Source organism: Staurois parvus, unplaced genomic scaffold (genome assembly GCF_062004578.1).
Source record: "Staurois parvus isolate SC_StPar_1 unplaced genomic scaffold, SC_StPar_1.0 ptg002686l, whole genome shotgun sequence".
Classification (NCBI taxonomy): Eukaryota; Metazoa; Chordata; class Amphibia; order Anura; family Ranidae; genus Staurois; species Staurois parvus.
The window spans coordinates 623,661-645,505 of NW_028320482.1; the positions used below are offsets into that span (position 1 = coordinate 623,661).

The window sequence follows — 21,845 nt, forward strand, 5'->3', positions numbered from 1 at the left end:
CTCACTACCCCAATCCATCAGACTGTCACCTACCCTCCTCACCTTCAGGCACACCCTGAAAACCCATCTCTTCAGGGAAGCCTACCCCACCCTCACCTAACAACCGATCTCCTCCACTTCTCCCACCACTCCATCCCCAACAGCCACTTCCTCCTGTACCACTATCCCCTCCCTCCTAGATTGTAAGCTGGAAAGAGTAGGGCCCTCGAACCCCTCGTGTATTGTATTGTTACTGTCTTGTCTCATGTTCTGTCCCCCTTGCTATTGTACAGCGCTGAGCAAACCGTTTGGTGCTATATAAATACTGTATAATAATAATAATAATAATAATAATACTCAGCACTTATGAGTACAGTGGACATTGAAGAACAGAACTCCACCAAAACCAATACTAATGAACTAACCATTCATTTATTATCATGAGAAATAGAGCACTCTGACTTTAGATGGTGCTAAGATCATGGAAATTGGGCCATCTAGTGGCTAAATATGATATTTTACATTTTAAATCAATGGAAAACATTCAACCAGCTCTGCAAGTAGCACCATAACATTCGTTTTTGCTTCCCTCCCTCCATCCCCCCATTAATGAACATACCCCTAAATGTCAAGAGATATTATATCGTCAGTGTATATTGGTGACCAATGGGAGAAGGACCCCCTTATATCAGTGGTCAGTGTAGTGGTCCCTTATATTGGTTATCAATGGGAGAAGAATCCCCTTATATCAGTGGTCAGTGTAGGAGTCCCTTACATTGGTGACTAATGGGAGAAGGACCCCCGTATATCAGTGCTCAGTGTAGTGGTCCCTTATACTGGTGACCAATGGGAGAAGGGCCCCCTTATATCAGTGATAAGTGTAATGGTCCTTTACATTTGTGGCCAATGGGAGAAAGACCCCCTTATATCAGTGGTCAGTGTAGTGGTCCCTTACATTGGTGACCGATTAGAGAAGGACCCCCTTATATCAGTTGTCAGTGTAGGAGTCCCTTACATTGGTGATTAATGGGAAAAGGATCCCCTTATATCAGTGGTCAGTGTAGTGGTTCCTTACATTGGTGACCGATTAGAGAAGGACCCCCTTATATCAGTGGTCAGTGTAGTGGTTCCTTACATTGGTGACCAATGGGAGAAGGATCCCCTTATATCAGTGGTCAGTGTAGTGGTTCCTTATATTGGTGACTGATGGGAGAAGGACCCCCTTATATCAGTGGTCAGTGTAGTGGTCCCTTACATTGGTGACCGATTAGAGAAGGACCCCCTTATATCAGTTGTCAGTGTAGGAGTCCCTTACATTGGTGATTAATGGGAAAAGGATCCCCTTATATCAGTGGTCAGTGTAGTGGTTCCTTATATTGGTGACTGATGGGAGAAGGACCCCCTTATATCAGTGGTCAGTGTAGTGGTCCCTTACATTGGTGACCAATGGGAGAAGGACCCCCTTATATCAGTGGTCAGATGGGTGGACCCTTACATTGGTGACCAATGGGAGAAGGACCCCCTTATATCAGTGGTCAGTGTGGTGGTCCCTTACATTGGTGACCAATGGGAGAACGACCCCCTTATATCAGTGGTCAGTGTGGTGGTCCCTTACATTGGTGACCAATAGGAGAAGGACCCCCTTATATCAGTGGTCAGTGTGGTGGTTCCTTACATTGGTGACCAATGGGAGAAGGATCCCCTTATATCAGTGGTCAGTGTAGTGGTCCCTTACATTGGTGACCAATGGGAGAAAGACCCCCTTATATCAGTGGTCAGTGTAGTGGTCCCTTACATTGGTGACCGATTGGAGAAGGACCCCCTTATATCAGTGGTCAGTGTAGTGGTCCCTTACATTGGTGACCAATGGGAGAAGGACCCCCTTATATCAGTGGTCAGTGTAGTGGTCCCTTACATTGGTGACCAATGGGAGAAGGACCCCCTTATATCAGTGGTCAGTGTAGTGGTCCCTTACATTGGTGACCAATGGGAGAAGGACCCCCTTATATCAGTGGTCAGTGTAGTGTTCCCTTACATTGGTGATCAAATAAGAAGGACCCGCACTATGTTCAGTGGGAGAAGGATATTCTTACATTGTCATCATTGGGAAGACTGCCCCCCTTACAGATCATTGATGCCATTTGTTACTAAGAGACAGGAATTGTTCATTGCTGAAAGAGCCCCTAGAAACCTTTGGAGGAACCCTGGCTGAGAGAGGCTGGACTAGGCAGTCATATATTTCTGTCCCCCTTGGTGGGAGTGGAGGTGACCCCTCTATAAGGATCTACAGTCCATACACACCCAGCACAAGGCCGGGGTCACACTACCAGACGCTTCTCGGGGCTGCAGTTCTTCTGAGCTCCACAAGGTGGAGATCTCACTTCTACCCAGACAGGAAGTCTCTATGGGAGACAGGAAGTGATGTCAGGTACGGACAGGAAGTTCTGGGTGAGTAGTGAGGAAGTATAGAGGAAACGTTGTTGAAAGTGGCAGCAGAGGAGGTAATTATTTATTTCAGGTACTTATATAGCGCCATCAATTTACGCAGCACTTTACATATATATTGTACATTTACATCAGTCCCTAACCCTCAAGGGGCGTACAATCTAAGGTCCCTAACCCTCAAGGGGCGTACAATCTAAGGTCCATAACCCTCAAGGGGCGTACAATCTAAGGTCCATAACCCTCAAGGGGCGTACAATCTAAGGTCCCTAACCCTCATGGGGCGTACAATCTAAGGTCCCTAACCCTCAAGGGGCGTACAATCTAAGGTCCATAACCCTCAAGGGGTGTACAATCTAAGGTCCCTAACTCACATTCATACATACACATACTAGGGACAGTTGAGACAGGAGCCAATTAACCTACCAGCATGTATTTGGAGTGTGGGAGGAAACCGGAGTACCCGGATGAAACCCATGCAGGCACAGGGAGAACATGCAAACTCCAGGCCGGTGCTGCCATGGTTGGGATTTGAACTGACAACCCTATTACTGCCAGGCGGAAGGGCTAACCATTTAGCCACTATGCTCCATCCATTGAAGGACACAGCCATATCTTCATGACGGATGGGTTTTTTGTCGCCACCTTCAGGAGCAGGACCCTAGATGCAATTAAAACTAATAACACACCCTAGGGGAGATCCCCGTCTGGTGGCCACACTCTCCATCTGCAACACATGCTTTTATTTTTTTTACCTAGTACTCAGAACTGAGGTCCTAAGAATTTCTGGAGGTTGTCTCGAGATCTTCACTCCGGACAATTTCTTTCCTTCCAGCTTGTTTCTTTCCCCACAACATCTGACCTTCATTCAGCAGTTCAAGGACTCTTGGATCAGGAAGTGATTGCCCTGTTTCCACCCTCCAAAAAGTGCATGGGCTTCTATTCCAATTTGCTCACAGCCCCAAAAAAGGAAAGAGTGTGTCCAATTCTAGACCTAAAGTCTTTGAACACCATTCTAAATGTATGCAAGTTTCAGATGGAGTTGGTGCTCTCAGTGGTAGCTTCCCTACACCAAGGAGATGTTTTGGCTTCCATTGACATCAAGAATGCTTATCTCCATGTTCTCCTTTGCTGGAATCACCAACAGTTCCTCCAGTTCATGGTGGGTGGCTTCATTACCAATTCATAGCCCCCTCTTTGATCTGGCATCATCATTGCAGGTCTTCAGCAAAGTATTAGTTTTGGTGCTAGCCCTCCTGAGATTCCGAGGAATCTTGATTGTGGGAAAATGGTAAACTACCTATTTCTGTGAGCAGAGTGTCAGGAATGGACTCAGCACTGGTGGTGGGACTCACCTGCCGTGTGGGCTGCAGTACCAGGGCTGACCAGTGGGAGCTCTCAGCAGCCAGAAGCTCACTCCTGCAATCAGCCAACACCTGGGGCTGATTGCAGGAGGTGTACTTAAGGAATGGCCAGACCTGCAGTCAGTGCCTTGGTGTATGTTTCCCATGAGCCCCTGTACCTGGTATCCTGTGTTCCTGCCTAGTTGCTGACCCTGCTTTGATCCTGACCTCTGCTGGCCATCTCCTGTTGAACCCCTGGCTTGCTTGACCACCCTTCTGCCTGATCCTCTGTACCGTGCTGCCCGTGAGTTACTGAACCTGGCTTGTGACCCTGACTATTCTCTCCTCTGGTACCTCACTGCCCACATGTTGCTGACCTGGCCTGCCTGACTACGCCTGACGCTACCCAGACGATCCATCCATCCTGCATGGATCCAGTCACTACTGTCCAAACCTGCTAGCCCCTTCACATCAGGCTTTCCCCCGGTACATACCCTCGGCGGACCCCTCTACCACAGTTTGGTGCACTCAGGGGCCGTGACCTGGTCTAAGTCCTGCGCCAAGTCCATCCCCACCATCAGGGGCTCTGTTGAAAAGGCAGACTGGGGCTTAGACTCCGCGCCCTGGGGAATCCTGTTCTGTGGGTCACTAGAGATTCTGCCGGGCGGCGCCTGACAGTACCTTACGGCCCGCCTGACCATTCCACCTCTCCAGCCCTGACTACGCCTGTGTTCCTGAAGCCTGCTACTTCCCTGTGTCAGTCCACACATTTCTGGTCACACCCGGATCCCTGACACAGAGTCTACATTCCAGGGCTTGACAACTTGCAAGTGGACTATCTCATCCATAGCCGTAGTGGTGCCATGGGACAGATACTACTTGATTTCTGTCTTCCCTCCTCAGAAACTTCTTCCCCATTTGCTATGGAGAGGAGAGCAGTAGTGCATAGCCGTAATCCTGGCCCACATTGTCCAATCTTCCTTCCTGCTTTGCAGTCACAGGATTTAATGGCATGTCTTCTGAGGGTCAGGTGCTGAAGAACAGGGGTCTTTCTCCAGCTGTTGCCTCCACTATGCTCTTTGCCCAAAAGTCCACCTCTCCATTTATTATTGCACCTGCCTATTGTGAATTATTCAAGCTCCATCCTTTCCAGTTCTCGGTAAATTGCATTTTGGAATTCCTTCAAAATGAAATTGGTCACCATATGGCCCTTGGTACCATCAAGGGTCAAGTTTATGCCTTGGCTATTCTTTTCCTTCATCCCTTTGCTTCTCTTTCCTTAGTCTGTGCTTTTATCCACGAGATCACTCATGTTGTACCAGACATCCCTTGCCTTGGGACTTGGAATTTTGTTTTGGTGGCCTTGCAGAAGCCTCTCTTTGAGAACGTTTGGGATATTCCTCTCCTAACTTTTTTTCAAAAGGAAGCCTTCTTGTTGGCAATCACTTCAGAGTATAAGTATCCGAGCCTGCTGCTCATGCTTGTCAGCAACTGTATCTGGTACTGCATAACCACTTGAGCTCCAGAGGATTTACCCCCCTTAATGACCACGCCTCTTTTTGCTACTCGGCGCTGCACTAATTCAACTGATTATTGCGCAGTCATGCAATGCTGCACCCAAACTAAATTTACGTCCTTTTTTTCACACAAATAGAGCTTTCTTTCGGTGTAATTTGATCACCTGTGCGCTTTTTATTTTTCACGCTATAAACAAAAAAAGGCCAAAAATTTTGAAGAAAAACAATATTTTTTTACTTTCAGCTATAAAAAATATATAGTAAACTCAAAGTTGGTTATAAATTTAGGCCAAAATGTATTTTGCTCCATGTTTTTGGTAAAAAAAATCCTAATAAGTGTATATTGATTGCTTTGTGTGAAGTTATAGCGTCTACAAACTATGGGATAGATACTGCAATTTACGCCATTTTTCTGCTATACAGCGCTGCGCTAGTTTAACGGACAATTGCGGGTCATGCAATACGGTACATAAATGACATTTACATCCTTTTTTTTTTTTCCCCACAAATTGAGCTTTCTTTCGGTGGTATTTGATCGCCTGTGCGGTTTTTATTTTTTTACGCTATAAAAAAAAAGAGTGACAATTTTGAGGAAAAAAAAAAACAATATTTTGGACTTTTTGCTATAAAACATGTCCAGTAAAAAAAAAAATGCAAAAATCAAATTTAGTCATAAATTTCTGCCAAAATGCATTCTGCGACATGTCTTTGCTAAAAAAAACCCAATACATGTAAATTAATTGGTTTACGTGAAAGTTATAGCGTTTACAAATGGCGGGAAAGATACTGGGATTTTTAATTTTTATTTATGCGACTTTTGGCGGCAAACAGCGACATATGGCGGCGACCAGCGACTTATGGTGGGACTGTGGCGGACATTTTGACACTGGGGGGGAACTGACTTGGGGTCACTGACATCCCCAGTGACACCAATACAGTGATCAGTGAAAAAAAAACGCTGAAACTGTACTAATGTCACTGGGGAGGAAAGGGTTAACATTTTTAGAATTTACTGTGTAAGGGGAGTGTTTTACTAGGGTGTGGGGGTGTGTACTGGACGGGGGGAGGGGGGAGCTGATCCAGGGAGAGAAACTCTTCTCTCCCTCTTCAGCTTGTCGGCAAACTGTCACAGAGCAGGGCTGCGTGTAAACAATGCAGCCCTGCTCTGTGTCAGTGATCACCGCTCATCGCGGGAAAACAGCCGGTAAAAACCGGCCGTGACCCGGCGGCGGAGACCCGCTGCTGACACCCGCGGGACAGGTAGAGCGGGCACGCGCCTCGCGCGCGCCCCCTACCTGTTTTGAAGGCAGCCGTTTTAAAACGTGCTTTTGCCTACGAGCGCCGCCCTGCCACCTTTTATATGCGGTGGCTGGGCGGCAAGTGGTTAAAGATAAAATGGTACTTCGACATTGGTGTTGGTTGATCTTCCTGCCTGTTATACTGGCCAGCCTGCAATAAACCGAATTGTCCTGTCTAACAGTTTCTGCAGAGGCCACTTCACAGCACCCCAGTATTATCTGCAGTACTAAAGCCGGCCATACACAGGTCGAATTCTGAAAGAATTTTCGTTCAAAATTTTCGCCACAGCAGCGTTCGATTTTTCGAGTGACCATTGAATTTGAGTGATTGGGCATGTTGGAAATGTTTTGAAAAACTAACACATTTCTAGTCAATGATGGGAGAATCGCGCAACAAATGTAATCAAAAAAGAAACGAGCATGAGCAGTGACATGGAAAGAAAAGAAAATTCTTGGCCACGAAAATTCTCTTCTGTAGCAACATGAGGTGAAATTAAGCACTTGCCCTCCAGAGGATTTACACCCCCCCCCCACCTTTCTGACCAGGTAATTTTTTATGATATGGTGCTGTGTTGCTTTAACTGACAATTGTGCGGTCATTTTGTTTCCCCAAAAATAGAGCTTTCTTTCGGTGGCATTTGATCACCTGTGCGTTTTTAATTTTTTGCGCTATAAACAAAAAAAACGACAATTTTGAAAAAAAAAAATATTTTTGACTTTTTGAGTAAATCCAGTATATCCAGTAAAAAATAAAATTTCTTTGTAAATTTCGACCAAAATGTATTCTGCTCCATGTCATTGCTGAAAAAAAAATCCCAATACGTGTAAATTAATTGGTTTACGTGAAAGTTTTTATATATATATTATATATTTATACAAGTGTGTGTGTATATGTGTGTATATGTGTGTGTGTGTATGTATGTATGTATGTATGTATGTGTGTGTGTGTATATATATATATATATATATATATATATATTATTTATACTAGTAATGGTGGAGATCAGCAACTTATAGCGGGACTGCGGCAGGCATTCTAACACGCTGCTGTGTTTTTCTCTTCTGTGCAGACGCCTCCTCCCTTGGCAAACTGATACCCTCCCACGACTTCAACTATCACCTCTATGCCAATGACACTCAAATTTACCTCTCCACCCCCCACCTCACCCTCTCACTCTCCGCCCGCATCGCCCACCTCCTGAATGACATATCAGACTGGATGTCGCTCCATTTCCTTAAGTTAAACCTGTCCAAAACCGAGTTGCTGGTTTTCCCCCCAGCCCGCCGCCCCCCCCCCCCATCCTCTCCATCACGATTAGCAACGCCACCATCAATCCCACCCCACACGCCAAAGTCCTGGGTGTCACCCTGGACTCAAACCTTTCCTTCCAACCTCATGTCCAATTACTATCAAACTCATGCAGGCTCCACCTCCGCAACATCTCCAAGATGCGCACATTCCTCACCCCAGACACTACTAAACAACTCGTACACTCCCTCATCATCTCACGCCTGGACTACTGCAACTCCCTTCTCACCAGCCTACCCAAACGAACACTATCCCCACTCCAGTCTATCCTGAACTCAGCGGCCAGACTCATCCACCTCACCAACCGCTCCACATCTGCCTCCCTCCACTGGCTCCCGATTGCCCAACGCATTAAATTCAAATTACTGACTCTGACCTACAAAGCCATTCACAACGCTGCCCCAAACTACCTAACTGACCTGATACCCAAATACCACCCTACCCGTGCCCTCCGCTCCTCACAGGACCTCCTACTCTCTAGCTCCCTGGTCTCCTCCTCCCACGCCCGACTGCAGAACTTCTCCAGGACGTCCCTGAAAGTTCCTCTGGAACTCCCTACCCCAATCCATCAGACTGTCACCTACCCTCCTCACCTTCAGGCGCACCCTGAAAACCCATCTCTTCAGGGAAGCCTACCCCACCCTCACCTAACAACCGATCTCCTCCCACCTCTCCATCCCCCACAGCCACTTCCTCCTGTACCACTATCCCCTCCCTCCTAGATTGTAAGTTCGAAAGAGCAGGGCCCTCGAACCCCTCGTGTATTGTATTGTTACTGTCTTGTCTCATGTTCTGTCCCCCTTGCTATTGTACAGCGCTGAGCAAACCCTTTGGTGCTATATAAATGCTGTATAATAATAATACTCTCTCCTCTACAATGTAAGGCATTAGATCAAATAAAGCATTGATCTAGTGCTTTACAAAAAACAAAACGCCTTGTTTACAAGGTGCTGGAATGGGAAGTGACATTGCTCCGGTCTTCCAAGGGCATAGAGATGAGTGGAAGCCATCTTTCCTTCACTCATCTCTATGCCCAGCGCTGGGATTGTTTGATGGTATCTCAGGTAAGACTGAGAAGTACCGAGCAGCGGACGGTGGGGGCAGTGGTGGGTGAAGGATGGTGGTGAGGGGTGGCAGCAGTGAGGGGGCAGGGTCTTTTTTGGCACCTGTATCGGTGCTTATTTTCATATCGGTCAACGGCAGATAGGGGTATTTTCGGCTGAAACGTTTCGGCCACCGATACTACAGTATACTTGTAACCAAGAGAAGAAACCCATCCCCCCCACTGTCTTCCTCCTACCTACACTGTGCTGTTGTTGGAGGGAAGAGAACAGACTCCTCCCCCCACAGCTATCTACTCCACCAGAAGCATCCTACTGCTATCCAATCCCTTCTCTTACTGCAGAGAGTGACAGTGACATCACTCCTGTCAGTCAGCAGGCTGCTGAAGATTGGAGCGTAGTTCTGGCAATTATCCTGATTAAATGGCAACTCGGGCAAAAAAATAACAAGTTCCCCTTCCTTGACATCATGATGGCCCGACATTGACCTCACAGCACTGCCTCAGAGCAAACAAGTCATAGGAAGGATCGTATTTATCATTCCTTGTCTGCAGATCTAAAACTCATCAAAACCAGTTCAGGGACCAAACAAACCCAACAGAGAAAAGAGGATTTCTGATCTGGCAGGCAAAGAGGGTCCTGGGTTCAGGAAAAAGTAGTAAAAACTAAACAGTCCAGACTAAATGTGTTCCCATGGGGGTAGTAGTAACTAAATGTCCAGCAACCCTCCTATTCCCCCCTCACATCCACATCCTATTATTGTGTGACCAATACCATCCAAATCATTCTTACTTTCATTTCCCAAAGTTATCCGTCTACAAGGAGACCTGTATAGATCACATGATGGCACCAATGAGGATGGAGGATGACTTGAGTCACATGACTGAGAAGATACTAAACCTCACCCTGGAGATCATCTACCTGCTGACCGGAGAGGTGAGGAGGATTCTGGGAGGTCACATTACATCACTCTTATCTCTATTAATAAAACACAGACCTGACCGGAGAGGTGAGGAGGATTCTGGGAGGTCACATGACATCACTCTTATCTCTATTAATAAAACACAGACCTGACCGGAGAGGTGAGGAGGATTCTGGGATTCTAATATATTTCTATTGGTTCCTCAATACAGAGATTTCCTCTTCTTAAGTCAGGTGATCATATGACCATCACAGTGCCTCCATGTGACTCCCTAAACCCTGAGAGACACAACATGCAGAAGATTCTAGAAGTCACCAAGAAGATGATGGAGCTGCTGACAGGAGAGGTGAGCGGTGCCGGGAATTCTGGGACATTCTCCAGTAACAGACAAGGGATGTGTCTGGATGGTGACTGTATCATTGTGTGTGTCAGGTTCCTATAAGGTGTCAGGATGTCACTGTCTATTTCTCCATGGAGGAGTGGGAGTATTTAGAAGGACACAAGGACCTCTACAAGGACGTCATGATGGCCAATCAGCCGCCCCTCACATCACCAGGTAAAAGGAGACTTTATTACATTACATACTCCTGACCCCTGCACTATATACTCTATGTTGTACATTACATACTCCTGACCCCTGCACTACAGTGAAGGAAATGTGTATTTGATCCCCTGCTGATTTTGAATGTTTGCCCACTCACAAAGAAATGATTGGTCTAAAAATTGATTGGTAGGTGTATTGTAACACTGAGAGACAGAATAGCAACAAAAAATTCAAAAGAAATACATGACTAACAAATGACGCACTGATTTGCATGTTCATGAGGGAAATAAGTATTTGATCCCCTTCACAAAACATGACTTAGTACTTGGTGGTAAATCCCTTGTTGGCAATCACAGAGGTCAGACGTTTCCTGTAGTTGGCCTCCAGGTTTGCACACATCTCAGGAGGGATTTTGGCCCACTCCTCTTGGCAGATCCTCTCCAAGTCATTAAGGTTTGGTGGCTGACGTTTGGCAACTCAAACTTTCAGCTCCCTCCACAGATTTTCAATCGGATTAAGGTCTGAAGACTGGCTAGGCCCCTCCAGGACCTTAATGTGCTTCTTCTTGAGCCACTCCTTTGTTGCCTTGGCCGTGTGTTTTGGGTCATTGTCATGCTGGAACACCCATCCACGACCCATTTTCAATGCCCTGGCTGAGGGAAGAAGGTTCTCACCCAAGATTTGATGGTACATTGCCCCGTCTATTGTTCCTTTGATGCAGTGCAGTTGTCCTGTCCCCTTAGCAGAAAAACACCCCCAAAGCAGAATGTTTCCACCACCATGTTTGACAGTTGGGATGACGTTCTTGGGGTCATAGGCAGCATTCCTCCTCCTCCAAACACGGCGAGTTGAGTTGATGCCAAAGAGCTCGATTTTGGTCTCATCTGACCACAACACTTTCCACCAGTCCTCCTCTGCATCATTCAGATGTTCAGTGGCAAACTTCAGACGGGCCTGGACATGTGCTTTCTTGAGCAGAGGGACCTTGCGGGCACTGCAGGATTTCAATCCTTGTCGGCGTAGTGTGTTACCAATTGTTTTCTTGGTGAATGTGGTCCCAGCTGCCTGGAGATCATTGACAAGATCCTCACGTGTAGTTCTGGGATGATTCCTCACTGTTCTCATGATCATTGACACTCCATGAGGTGAGATCTTGCATGGTGCACCAGACCTAGGGAGACTGACAGCTGTTTTGTGTTTCTTTCATTTGTGAATGATTGCACCAGCTGTTGTCACCTTCTCACCAAGCTGCTTGGCGATAGTTTGGTAGCCCAGTCCAGCCTTGTGTAGGTCTACAATCTTGTCCCTGACATCCTTGGACATCTCTTTGGTCTTTGCCATGGTGGAGAGTTTGGAATCTGATTGTTTGATTGCTCCTGTGGATATGAGATTAGCAGCACTCCCTTTAAGAGACTGCTTCTAATCTCAGCTTGTTATCTGTATGAAAGACACCTGGTAGCCAGAAATCCTGCTGAATGATGGGGGATCAAATACTTATTTCCCTCATGAACATGCAAATCAGTCATCATTTGTTAGACATGCATTTCTGCTGAATTTTTTTGTAGCTATGTACACCGAACATTCGATTTTTAGACTGATCATTTCTTTGTGAGTGGGCAAACATTCAAAATCAGCAGGGGAGCAAATACGCATTTCCTTCACTGTATATACTCTATGTTGTACATTCCATACTCCTGACCCCTGCACTACATACTCTACAGGTGAAACTCGAAAAATTTGAATATTGTGCAAAAGTTCATTTATTTTAGTGCAGCAACTTAAAAGGTGAAACTAATATATGAGACTCATTACATGCAAAGCAAGATAGTTCAAGCCGTGATTTGTCATCATTGTGATGATTATGGCTTACAGCTCATGAAAACCCCAAATCCACAATCTCAGAAAATGAGAATATTCCATGCAATCAATAAAACAAGGATTGTACATAGAACAATATCAGACCTCTGAAAAGTAGAAGCATGCATATGTACTCAGTACTTGGTTTGGGCCCCTTTTGCAGCAATTACTGCCTCAATGCGGCGTGGCATGGAAGATATCAGCCTGTGGCACTGCTGAGGTGTTATGGAAGACCAGGATGCTTCAATAGCGGCCTTCAGCTCTTCTGCATTGTTCGGTCTCATGTCTCTCATCTTTCTCTTGGCAATGCCCCATAGATTCTCTATGGGGTTCAGGTCAGGCGAGTTTGCTGGCCAGTCAAGCACAGTAATCCCACGGTCATTGAACCAGGTTTTGGTGCTTTTGGCAGTGTGGGCGGTGCCAAGTCCTGCTGGAAAATGAAGTCAGCATCCCCATAAAGCTCGTCTGCGGGAGGAAGCATGAAGTGCTCCAAAATCTCCTGGTAGACAGCTGCGTTGACCCTGGACTTAATGAAGCACAGTGGACCAAAACTAGCAGATGACATGGCTCCCCAAATCAACACAGACTGTGGAAACTTCACACTGGACTTCAAGCATCTTGCAGTGTGTGCCTCTCCAATCTTCCTCCATACTCGGGGTCCTTGGGCCTCTCCATTCTTCCTCCATACTCGGGGTCCTTGTGCCTTTCCATTCTTCCTCCATACTCGGGGTCCTTGTGCCTCTCCATTCTTCCTCCATACTCGGGGTCCTTGGGCCTCTCCATTCTTCCTCCATACTCTGGGTCCTTGTGCCTCTCCATTCTTCCTCCATACTCGGGGTCCTTGGGCCTCTCCATTCTTCCTCCATACTCTGGGTCCTTGGGCCTCTCCATTCTTCCTCCATACTCGGGGTCCTTGGGCCTCTCCATTCTTCCTCCATACTCGGGGTCCTTGGGCCTCTCCATTCTTCCTCCATACTCGGGGTCCTTGGGCCTCTCCATTCTTCCTCCATACTCGGGGTCCTTGGGCCTCTCCATTCTTCCTCCATACTCGGGGTCCTTGTGCCTCTCCATTCTTCCTCCATACTCGGGGTCCTTGGGCCTCTCCATTCTTCCTCCATACTCGGGGTCCTTGGGCCTCTCCATTCTTCCTCCATACTTGGGGTCCTTGGGCCTCTCCATTCTTCCTCCATACTTGGGGTCCTTGGGCCTCTCCATTCTTCCTCCATACTCTGGGTCCTTGGTTTACAAATGAGATGCAGGTCTGTTTTTCTTTAGTCCAGGTAAGACGCTTCTGACGTTGTTTGTTGTTCAGGAGCGGCTTGACAAAAGGAATACGACATTTGAAGCCCATGTCCAGGAACCGTCTGTGTGTGGTGGCTCTTGATGCACTGACTCCAGCCTCAGTCCACTCCTTGTGAAAGTCCCCAACACTTTTGAATGGCCTTTTCCTGACAATTCTCTCCAGGCTGCGGTCATCCCTGCTGCTTGTGCACCTTTTTCTTCCACACTTTTCCCTTCCACATAACTTTCTATTAATGTGCTTTGATACAGCACTTTGGGAACATCCAACTTCTTTTGCAATTACCTTTTGAGGCTTTCCCTCCTTATGGAGGGTGTCAATGATGGTTTTCTGCACAACTGTCAGGTCAGCAGTCTTTCCCATGATTGTGATTCCTACTGAACCAGACTGAGAGACCATTTAAAGGCTCAGGAACCCTTTGCAGGTGTTATGGCTTAATTAGCTGATTAGAGTGGGACACTTTGAGCCGAGAATATTCCACCTTTTCACAATATTCTCATTTTCTGAGATTGTGGATTTGGGGTTTTCATGAGCTGTAAGCCATAATCATCACAATGATGACAAATCACGGCTTGATAAATAATAATTAAATTATTAACATTAAATTAATTCAAATTATGATACAAATAACTAATAAAAGTGTATACATACCAAAGAATATTTAAATAGATAATTTCAGCTAATCAATCTCCTCCTAATAAATATCAAAATAATTCCACATGAAATACTCCTCTAAAAAAATATTTTGCCAAGTGCTCATAAATCATCTATTAGTGACATGATGTACTTACTAATACCCTCAATTTCACTTATATTCATAATACCCTCCGTAGCCCCTCCCTTACGCGTTACGCCTCCAATCACGTGGCTTCATCAGGGGGTTGTGATAGGATGTGATATCACAACCCCCTGATGAAGCCACGTGATTGGAGGCGTAACGCGTAAGGGAGGGGCTACGTCATCACTCGGAGAGGAGCCGCACAACACGATAGACGACAGGTGTATGACTCAGAGGCCAGCAGAGGATTTCCAATGGGATATTGTGTTACTTAAACCTGTCTAATGTGAGTTTAATACTTGGATGGTGGGAATAAAAAGTTTTAAAAGGTAAAGCATTATGTCCTCTACTTCTTCCTGCATGCGGAGTAACACAAGGAGAGGATAATTAGGAGGTCTCGGATAACAAAAGGAGTGTGTAATCCCTGAGGGGATAATCAGCCACCAGAGGATACATCCATTACTCCTAAAGGAAGGATCTCCCTGTTTTACCAGCAAAAGTATATGTCCAGCAGGTTCCAGGGAAAGTGAACGGAAAGCATGTATAGCCTAATTGCAGGCATCAAAGGAGGTGAGCGCACATCTTCACTATTTGAAGAATTCACAAAAGTCACAAATTGAAGAACAACAAGCACCAAGTCACTATATACAAACAATTGTTTATTCAATGGGACTATTATTTTGATGATATTTGGATTCATACTAATCACTACTAATTATTTATGAGCATTTGGTTATCTTCATTTATGGGGGATCATTTATATGCGTTTTAGTTGAGGGTTATTAGTTGGTTCACTATTTTTATTATATTAAATGAGGGTATTATGAATATAAATGAAATTGAGGGTATTAGTAAGTACATCATGTCACTAATAGATGATTTATGAGCACTTGGCAAAATATTTTTTTAGAGGAGTATTTCATGTGGAATTATTTTGATATTTATTTGGAGGAGATTGATTAGCTGAAATTATCTATTTAAATATTCTTTGGTATGTATATACTTTTATTAGTTATTTGTATCATAATTTGAATTAATTTAATGTTAATAATTTAATTATTATTTATTGAGAAGTATTTAGGAGCGCAACATATATTTGTAGATATTTCCAACACGGTTGTAGTTATGTGTTTCATGTTTGCGACTCTCTAGTAATTATCACAGCTGTGGCTCGCAAGTCACTCTGATTCACCTATACCAAATCACGGCTTGAACTATCTTGCTTTGCATGTAATGAGTCTCATATATTAGTTTCACCTTTTAAGTTGCTGCACTGAAATAAATGAACTTTTGCACCATATTCTAATTTTTTGAGTTTCACCTGTATGTTGTACATTACATCATTCTGATACTATATAGTTCCATCTGCTGTATCTTATACAATATGTTGTACATTACATAGTCCTGGCTTCTGCTCTCCCCCCTCCCCCCACTGCTATATATACACATTATATGGATTCTCTTTTGTTCCACCCATTTCCTACCAGCCGGACATTTTATATCGGATGATGTGATTGGAGCACAGACTTTTACATGGTCATAATAATGTGATAACATCCTCCAACTTTGGACCCTTAAACAGAAAGTGATAATGAGGGAGGAGTCAATACCCCAATGATGGTGGTCTTCAGGATCAGTCCAGTCTTCATCTTGGTTGTTCTCCCCCCATCCTCACTCTCTGACCTCTGGTGGGGCTCAGCCCCGCTGTTCTTCATGACTAAATCATGGACGTGCAGTACTTCTTGTGTTGGGAAGATGGTGATGAGTGATAGAGGGGGTGGGGACCCTCGTCCTATAATCCCCTCATCACTGTCCCTCCTATAAAAGACAGTTCTGGTTGTTTCCTCACTCTCTGACTAAGGTCCATGAATAAAGAAATGACCTGGTAGGAGATCAGAGGAGCCATTTCCTAGTTCCCTTGAGGGTGGAATTGTAAGCTCCTCAGAGACAAAGCTGCCTGATGTGGGCGGAGTCCTGGTTTGGGGGAACCAATGAGCTCCTGTCTAGTAATCCTCTTTGTCTTTGTATTTTAGTCCATGGCCGGGAGATGAGGAAAACCTCCGAGGATTGTCTCACTTTGTCTCCAGACTGGAAGGTAGAAGATGAGGACATCACACAGTATAGTCCAGGAGAAAACCCGGCTCCCTCCAATGTCCATCCGGCACCACCCAGTGTAGATGGACCATCGGATTCCTCGTATCCGGAGGAACCTCAGACTGTGTGGGACCGGGCCGGCCTTCCAACAGGGAAGAGGTTTCCCTGTACTGAGTGCGGGAAGAGTTTCTATTTTAAATCCGGACTTATTGTGCATAGAAGATCTCACACGGGGGAGAAGCCGTATTCCTGTCCTGAGTGCGGTAAATGTTTTTCAAAGACGTCCAGTCTCTACAGACATCAGAGATCTCACACATTGCAGAAGCCATATTCCTGTCCTGAGTGCGAGAAATGTTTTGCAGAGAAATCAAAACTTGTCAGACATCAGAGGTCTCACACCGGGGAGAAGCCATTTTTCTGTTTTGAGTGCGGGAAAAGTTTTTCAGTGAAATGCTCTCTTTCCACACATCAGAGATTGCACACAGACGGGAAGCCGTATTCCTGTCCTAAGTGCGGAAAATGCTTTGTAAAAAATTCACATCTTGTTGCACATCTGAAGACTCATACATTGGAGAAGCCATTTTCTTGTTCTGACTGTGAAAAACGTTTTGTAAAAAAGTCAGTACTTGTCAGACATCAGAGGTCTCACACGGGGGAAAAACCGTATTCCTGTTCGGAGTGTGGGAAGTGCTTTGTGCAAAAATCAAAACTTGTCTTACATCAGAGATCTCACACAGGGGAGAAGCCATTTTCCTGTCTTGAGTGCGGGAAATGTTTTTCAGATAAGTCCAATCTTTATAAACATCAGAGATATCACACAGGTGAAAAGCAATTTTCCTGTCCTGAGTGCGGGAAATGTTTTTCAGTTAAGTCCAGTCTTCACAGACATCAGCGATCACACATGGGGGAGAAGCCACTTTCCTGTCCTGAGTGAGGGAAATGTTCCTCACTGAAGTCCTGTCTTCCTGTACATCAGGGGTCCCACACAACCCTGGAGGTGTATTAGTGCCTTGAGTGCGGGAAATGTCTTCTAGATGAATGTTGCTGGACATCCCAGCTCTCATGTGGGGAAGAAGCACACCCTGATATACACCTCAGATATACTCCATGGCTGATCTTCATCATGGAAGAAACAGTTCATAAGGAGATCAGAGGTCACCAAAGACATGGATGAAGTGTGGGACCGCGTTGGCCATTGATGGCAGGAGAAGAATAAAAAAAAACAATGGAGTCAATTTTGTAGTGTAAGCTTTCAAAAATTGTGCCCTATCATTAGCATCATTCGGAGGAATAGTGCTCCATCATTGGTGTCATTGGGATCTATTGTATATCATAGGAAGGAATTGTGCCCCATCATTGGTGTCATTGGGAGGAATTGTTCCCCATCTTGGGGAGGAATTGTGCCCCATCATTGGTGTCAGTGGGAGGAATTGTTCCCCATCATTGGGGGGAATTGTGCCCCATCATTGGTGTCAGTGGGAGGAATTGTGCCCTATCATTGGGGGGAATTGTGCCCTATCATTGGGAGGAATTGTGCCCTAACATTGGCATCATTCGGAGGAATAGTGCCCCATCATTGGTGTTATTGGGATCCATTGTTGTATATCATTGAAAGGAATTGTGCCCCATCAATGGTGTCAGTGGGAGGAATAGTACCCCATCAATGTTGTCAGTGGGAGGAATTGTGTCCTATCATTGGTGTCAGTGGGAGGAATAGTGCCCCATTATTTGGTGTCATTGGGATCCATTGTATATCATTGGAAGGAATTGTGCCCCATCGATGGTGTCATTGGGATCCATTGTTGTATATCATAGAAAGGAATAGTGCTCCATCATTGGTGTCATTGGGATCTATTGTATATCATAGGAAGGAATTGTGCCCCATCATTGGTGTCAGTGGGAGGAATTGTGCCCTATCAATGGGAGGAATTGTGCCCCATTATTGGGAGGAATTGTGCCCCATCATTGGTGTCATTGGGAGGATTTGTGCCCTATCATTGGGAGGAACTGTGCCCTATCATTGGGAGGAATTTTGCCTTAACATTGGCATCATTCGGAGGAATAGTGCCCCATCATTGTTGTCATTGGGATCCATTGTTGTATATCATTGGAAGGAATTGTGCCCCATCATTGGGGTCGGTGGGAGGAATTGTGTCCTATCATTGGCATCATTGGGAGGAATAGTGCCCCATTATTGGTGTCATTGGGATCCATTGTATATCATTGGAAGGAATTGTGCCCCATCGATGGTGTCATTGGGATCCATTGTTGTATATCATTGGAAAGAATTGTGCCTAATCGATGGTGTTAGTGGGAGGAATTGTGTCCTATCATTGGCATCAGTGGAAGAAATAGTGCCCCATCATTGGTGTCATTGAGATCCATTGTTGTATATCATTGGAAGGAATTGTTCCCCATCATTGGGGGGAATTGTGCCCCATCATTGGTGTCAGTGGGAGGAATTGTGTCCTATCATTGGCATCAGTGGAAGAAATAGTGCCCCATCATTGGTGTCATTGAGATCCATTGTTGTATATCATTGGAAGGAATTGTTCCCCATCATTGGGGGGAATTGTGCCCCATCATTGGTGTCAGTGGGAGGAATTGTGCCCTATCATTGGGGGGAATTGTGCCCTATCATTGGGAGGAATTGTGCCCTAACATTGGCATCATTCGGAGGAATAGTGCCCCATCATTGGTGTTATTGGGATCCATTGTTGTATATCATTGGAAGGAATTGTGCCCCATCAATGGTGTCAGTGGGAGGAATAGTACCCCATCAATGGTGTCAGTAGGAGGAATTGTGTCCTATCATTGGTGTCAGTGGGAGGAATAGTGCCCCATTATTTGGTGTCATTGGGATCCATTGTATATCATTGGAAGGAATTGTGCCCCATCGATGGTGTCATTGGGATCCATTGTTGTATATCATAGAAAGGAATAGTGCTCCATCATTGGTGTCATTGGGATCTATTGTATATCATAGGAAGGAATTGTGCCCCATCATTGGTGTCAGTGGGAGGAATTGTGCCCTATCAATGGGAGGAATTGTGCCCCATTATTGGGAGGAATTGTGCCCCATCATTGGTGTCATTGGGAGGATTTGTGCCCTATCATTGGGAGGAACTGTGCCCTATCATTGGGAGGAATTTTGCCTTAACATTGGCATCATTCGGAGGAATAGTGCCCCATCATTGTTGTCATTGGGATCCATTGTTGTATATCATTGGAAGGAATTGTGCCCCATCATTGGGGTCAGTGGGAGGAATTGTGTCCTATCATTGGCATCATTGGGAGGAATAGTGCCCCATTATTGGTGTCATTGGGATCCATTGTATATCATTGGAAGGAATTGTGCCCCATCGATGGTGTCATTGGGATCCATTGTTGTATATCATTGGAAGGAATTGTGCCTAATCGATGGTGTTAGTGGGAGGAATTGTGTCCTATCATTGGCATCAGTGGAAGAAATAGTGCCCCATCATTGGTGTCATTGAGATCCATTGTTGTATATCATTGGAAGGAATTGTGCCCCATCATTGGTGTCAGTGGGAGGAATTGTGTCCTATCATTGGTGTCAGTGGAAGGAATAGTGCCCCATCATTGGTGTCATTGGGATCCATTGCTGTATATCATTGGAAGGAGCAGTGCAGGAGGGGGTTGCCGTTCATAAATGGCGTCCGCATGTACAGCCAGTGTGTGGCACTGATCGCTGTACGGGATCGATCGCGAACACCGATCACTGTACGATCCTGTGATCACTGATTGGCCAATCAGTGATCACATGAATAGTAGTAAGCAAGATTTCACTTCTGACATCATTGCTTACTACTAGTGAAATCTGTGAATGATCACAGAGGTCACATGGTGCAAGGGTATTCACAACAGCCTTGTACCATGTGACAAGCTGCGACCAATCAAAGCTCTCATGGTATTTCTCAATGGCTGCAAGAATGCAGCCAGAAAGAAGGAGAAATTATTGCTTTTACAGCCTTTATGGGTGTAAAAGCAATCCGTGTAAAAAAAAAAAAATCTTCATCACCCCCCAGAAGTAGTACAGTATCACCATGGTGACGCTATGTAAAAAAAAAAACACATAATATAAAAATGTAAAAAAAATTTGGGTTTTAAACTAATTTGGGTTATTTTGTTTTTTTTACTAAAAAGATAACGGAATAAATTTTGGCCAAGATTTATGAAGAAAGATTATTTATTTGCAAAATTTTTTTAAGAAAAACACTTCTTTTAAAACATTTTTGGACCTTTTCATTTATATAGCAAAAAAAAAATAAAAATCCCAGCGGCAAATAAATACCACCAAAATAAAGTTTTATCTGTCTCAAAAAAATGCTAAAATATTCATATGGGTACAGTGTTGTATGACCGCTCAACTGTCATTCAAAGTGTGATAGCGCTGAAAGCTGAAAAGTGGCATGGGAAGAAAGGGGGTGAAAGTGTCCGAACTGGAAGGGGTTAAAGACAGGAAGTATGGAGCAGATAAATGAATAGACCTCCCAGCAATTTTATATCCAGGCTGCAGCTAGGGGGAGCTCTAATGTTTTTAGAGTGTGACCATAGGAAAGTGATTCCATGTTTTTCTTTTTTTTTTCTTACCATTGGGATCTTTTCTGCAATACTTTGTTATAATAATGAAACATGTTGTGTATTGTATTGTACGCAAATGAATAATGACTCCGCCTCCACATTCCAGACAAGGCATTTTCCTGACCAATCGGATTTCCATCTTTACAATTTCCTTAATTTTGACTGCAATCTTGTTAAAAGTAAAATTATAATAAAAAATGTATTGAACAACAAAAAATATAGTGTTGGTGCAATGATGATAAACTTCAATACACAAACATTGCTCATAGGCAACACCTAAAGCCTTCACAATATTGAATAATGTCCCAGGGTGTGGCCATCAGGAGTGTATCCTATACAGCCCACCATGCAGAGGGGGGCTGTAGTTTGCACCCTCTCCAACTATACCAGGCCACATGCCCACATCATGGGGGGGTCACTTTACTAGGGGGGATTCCCTCAGGCAGAGAACCTTGTCCCCTTGGTTGGTGGCTGCAGAGATCTGTGGGTGTGGGTCATACTGGATTCTGGGAACCCCCTTTAATAATATGGGGGCCCCATGAATGAATGAGTATGGGGTATATAGTACCCGACAATGGCACCAGCCCAATGACAGCTCCCTAAACTGTCATCATCGACAGGGATGGTGGGGACCTTATTACCCAAATGTGACCAGTGACCATATTTGGCCAGTGATGTCACTGCTATCCCCGCCCCCTTCCTTACATGGCAGGGATTCCCAATGACATCACTGATTCCTGGGGGTGTGGCCACTGTACCCATCCATGTCTTCCTCAGGCACCAGTGACAGCGGGAA

The 21,845-nt window shown here is 45.0% G+C and overlaps 1 protein-coding gene across 2 annotated transcripts; it reads left to right on the plus strand.

Annotated features, from left to right (window-relative positions):
• Positions 1 to 2,441: 2,441 nt before the first annotated feature.
• On the plus strand, positions 2,442 to 21,266 carry LOC149429888 (uncharacterized). 2 transcript variants are annotated; one of them, XM_089666319.1, is made up of 5 exons: positions 2,442 to 2,480; positions 9,757 to 9,885; positions 10,083 to 10,217; positions 10,304 to 10,427; positions 16,384 to 21,266. In XM_089666319.1, the coding sequence occupies exons 2-5, from the start codon at positions 9,790 to 9,792 to the stop codon at positions 17,376 to 17,378; spliced, it is 1,350 nt and encodes a 449-aa protein (XP_089522445.1). In that variant the 5' UTR covers positions 2,442 to 2,480; positions 9,757 to 9,789; the 3' UTR covers positions 17,379 to 21,266. The 2 variants fall into 2 exon arrangements, with proteins under 2 accessions (XP_089522445.1, XP_089522444.1); XM_089666318.1 differs by lacking the exon at positions 2,442 to 2,480 and having other exon boundaries at positions 9,551 to 9,885.
• The last annotated feature ends 579 nt before the right edge of the window (positions 21,267 to 21,845 follow it).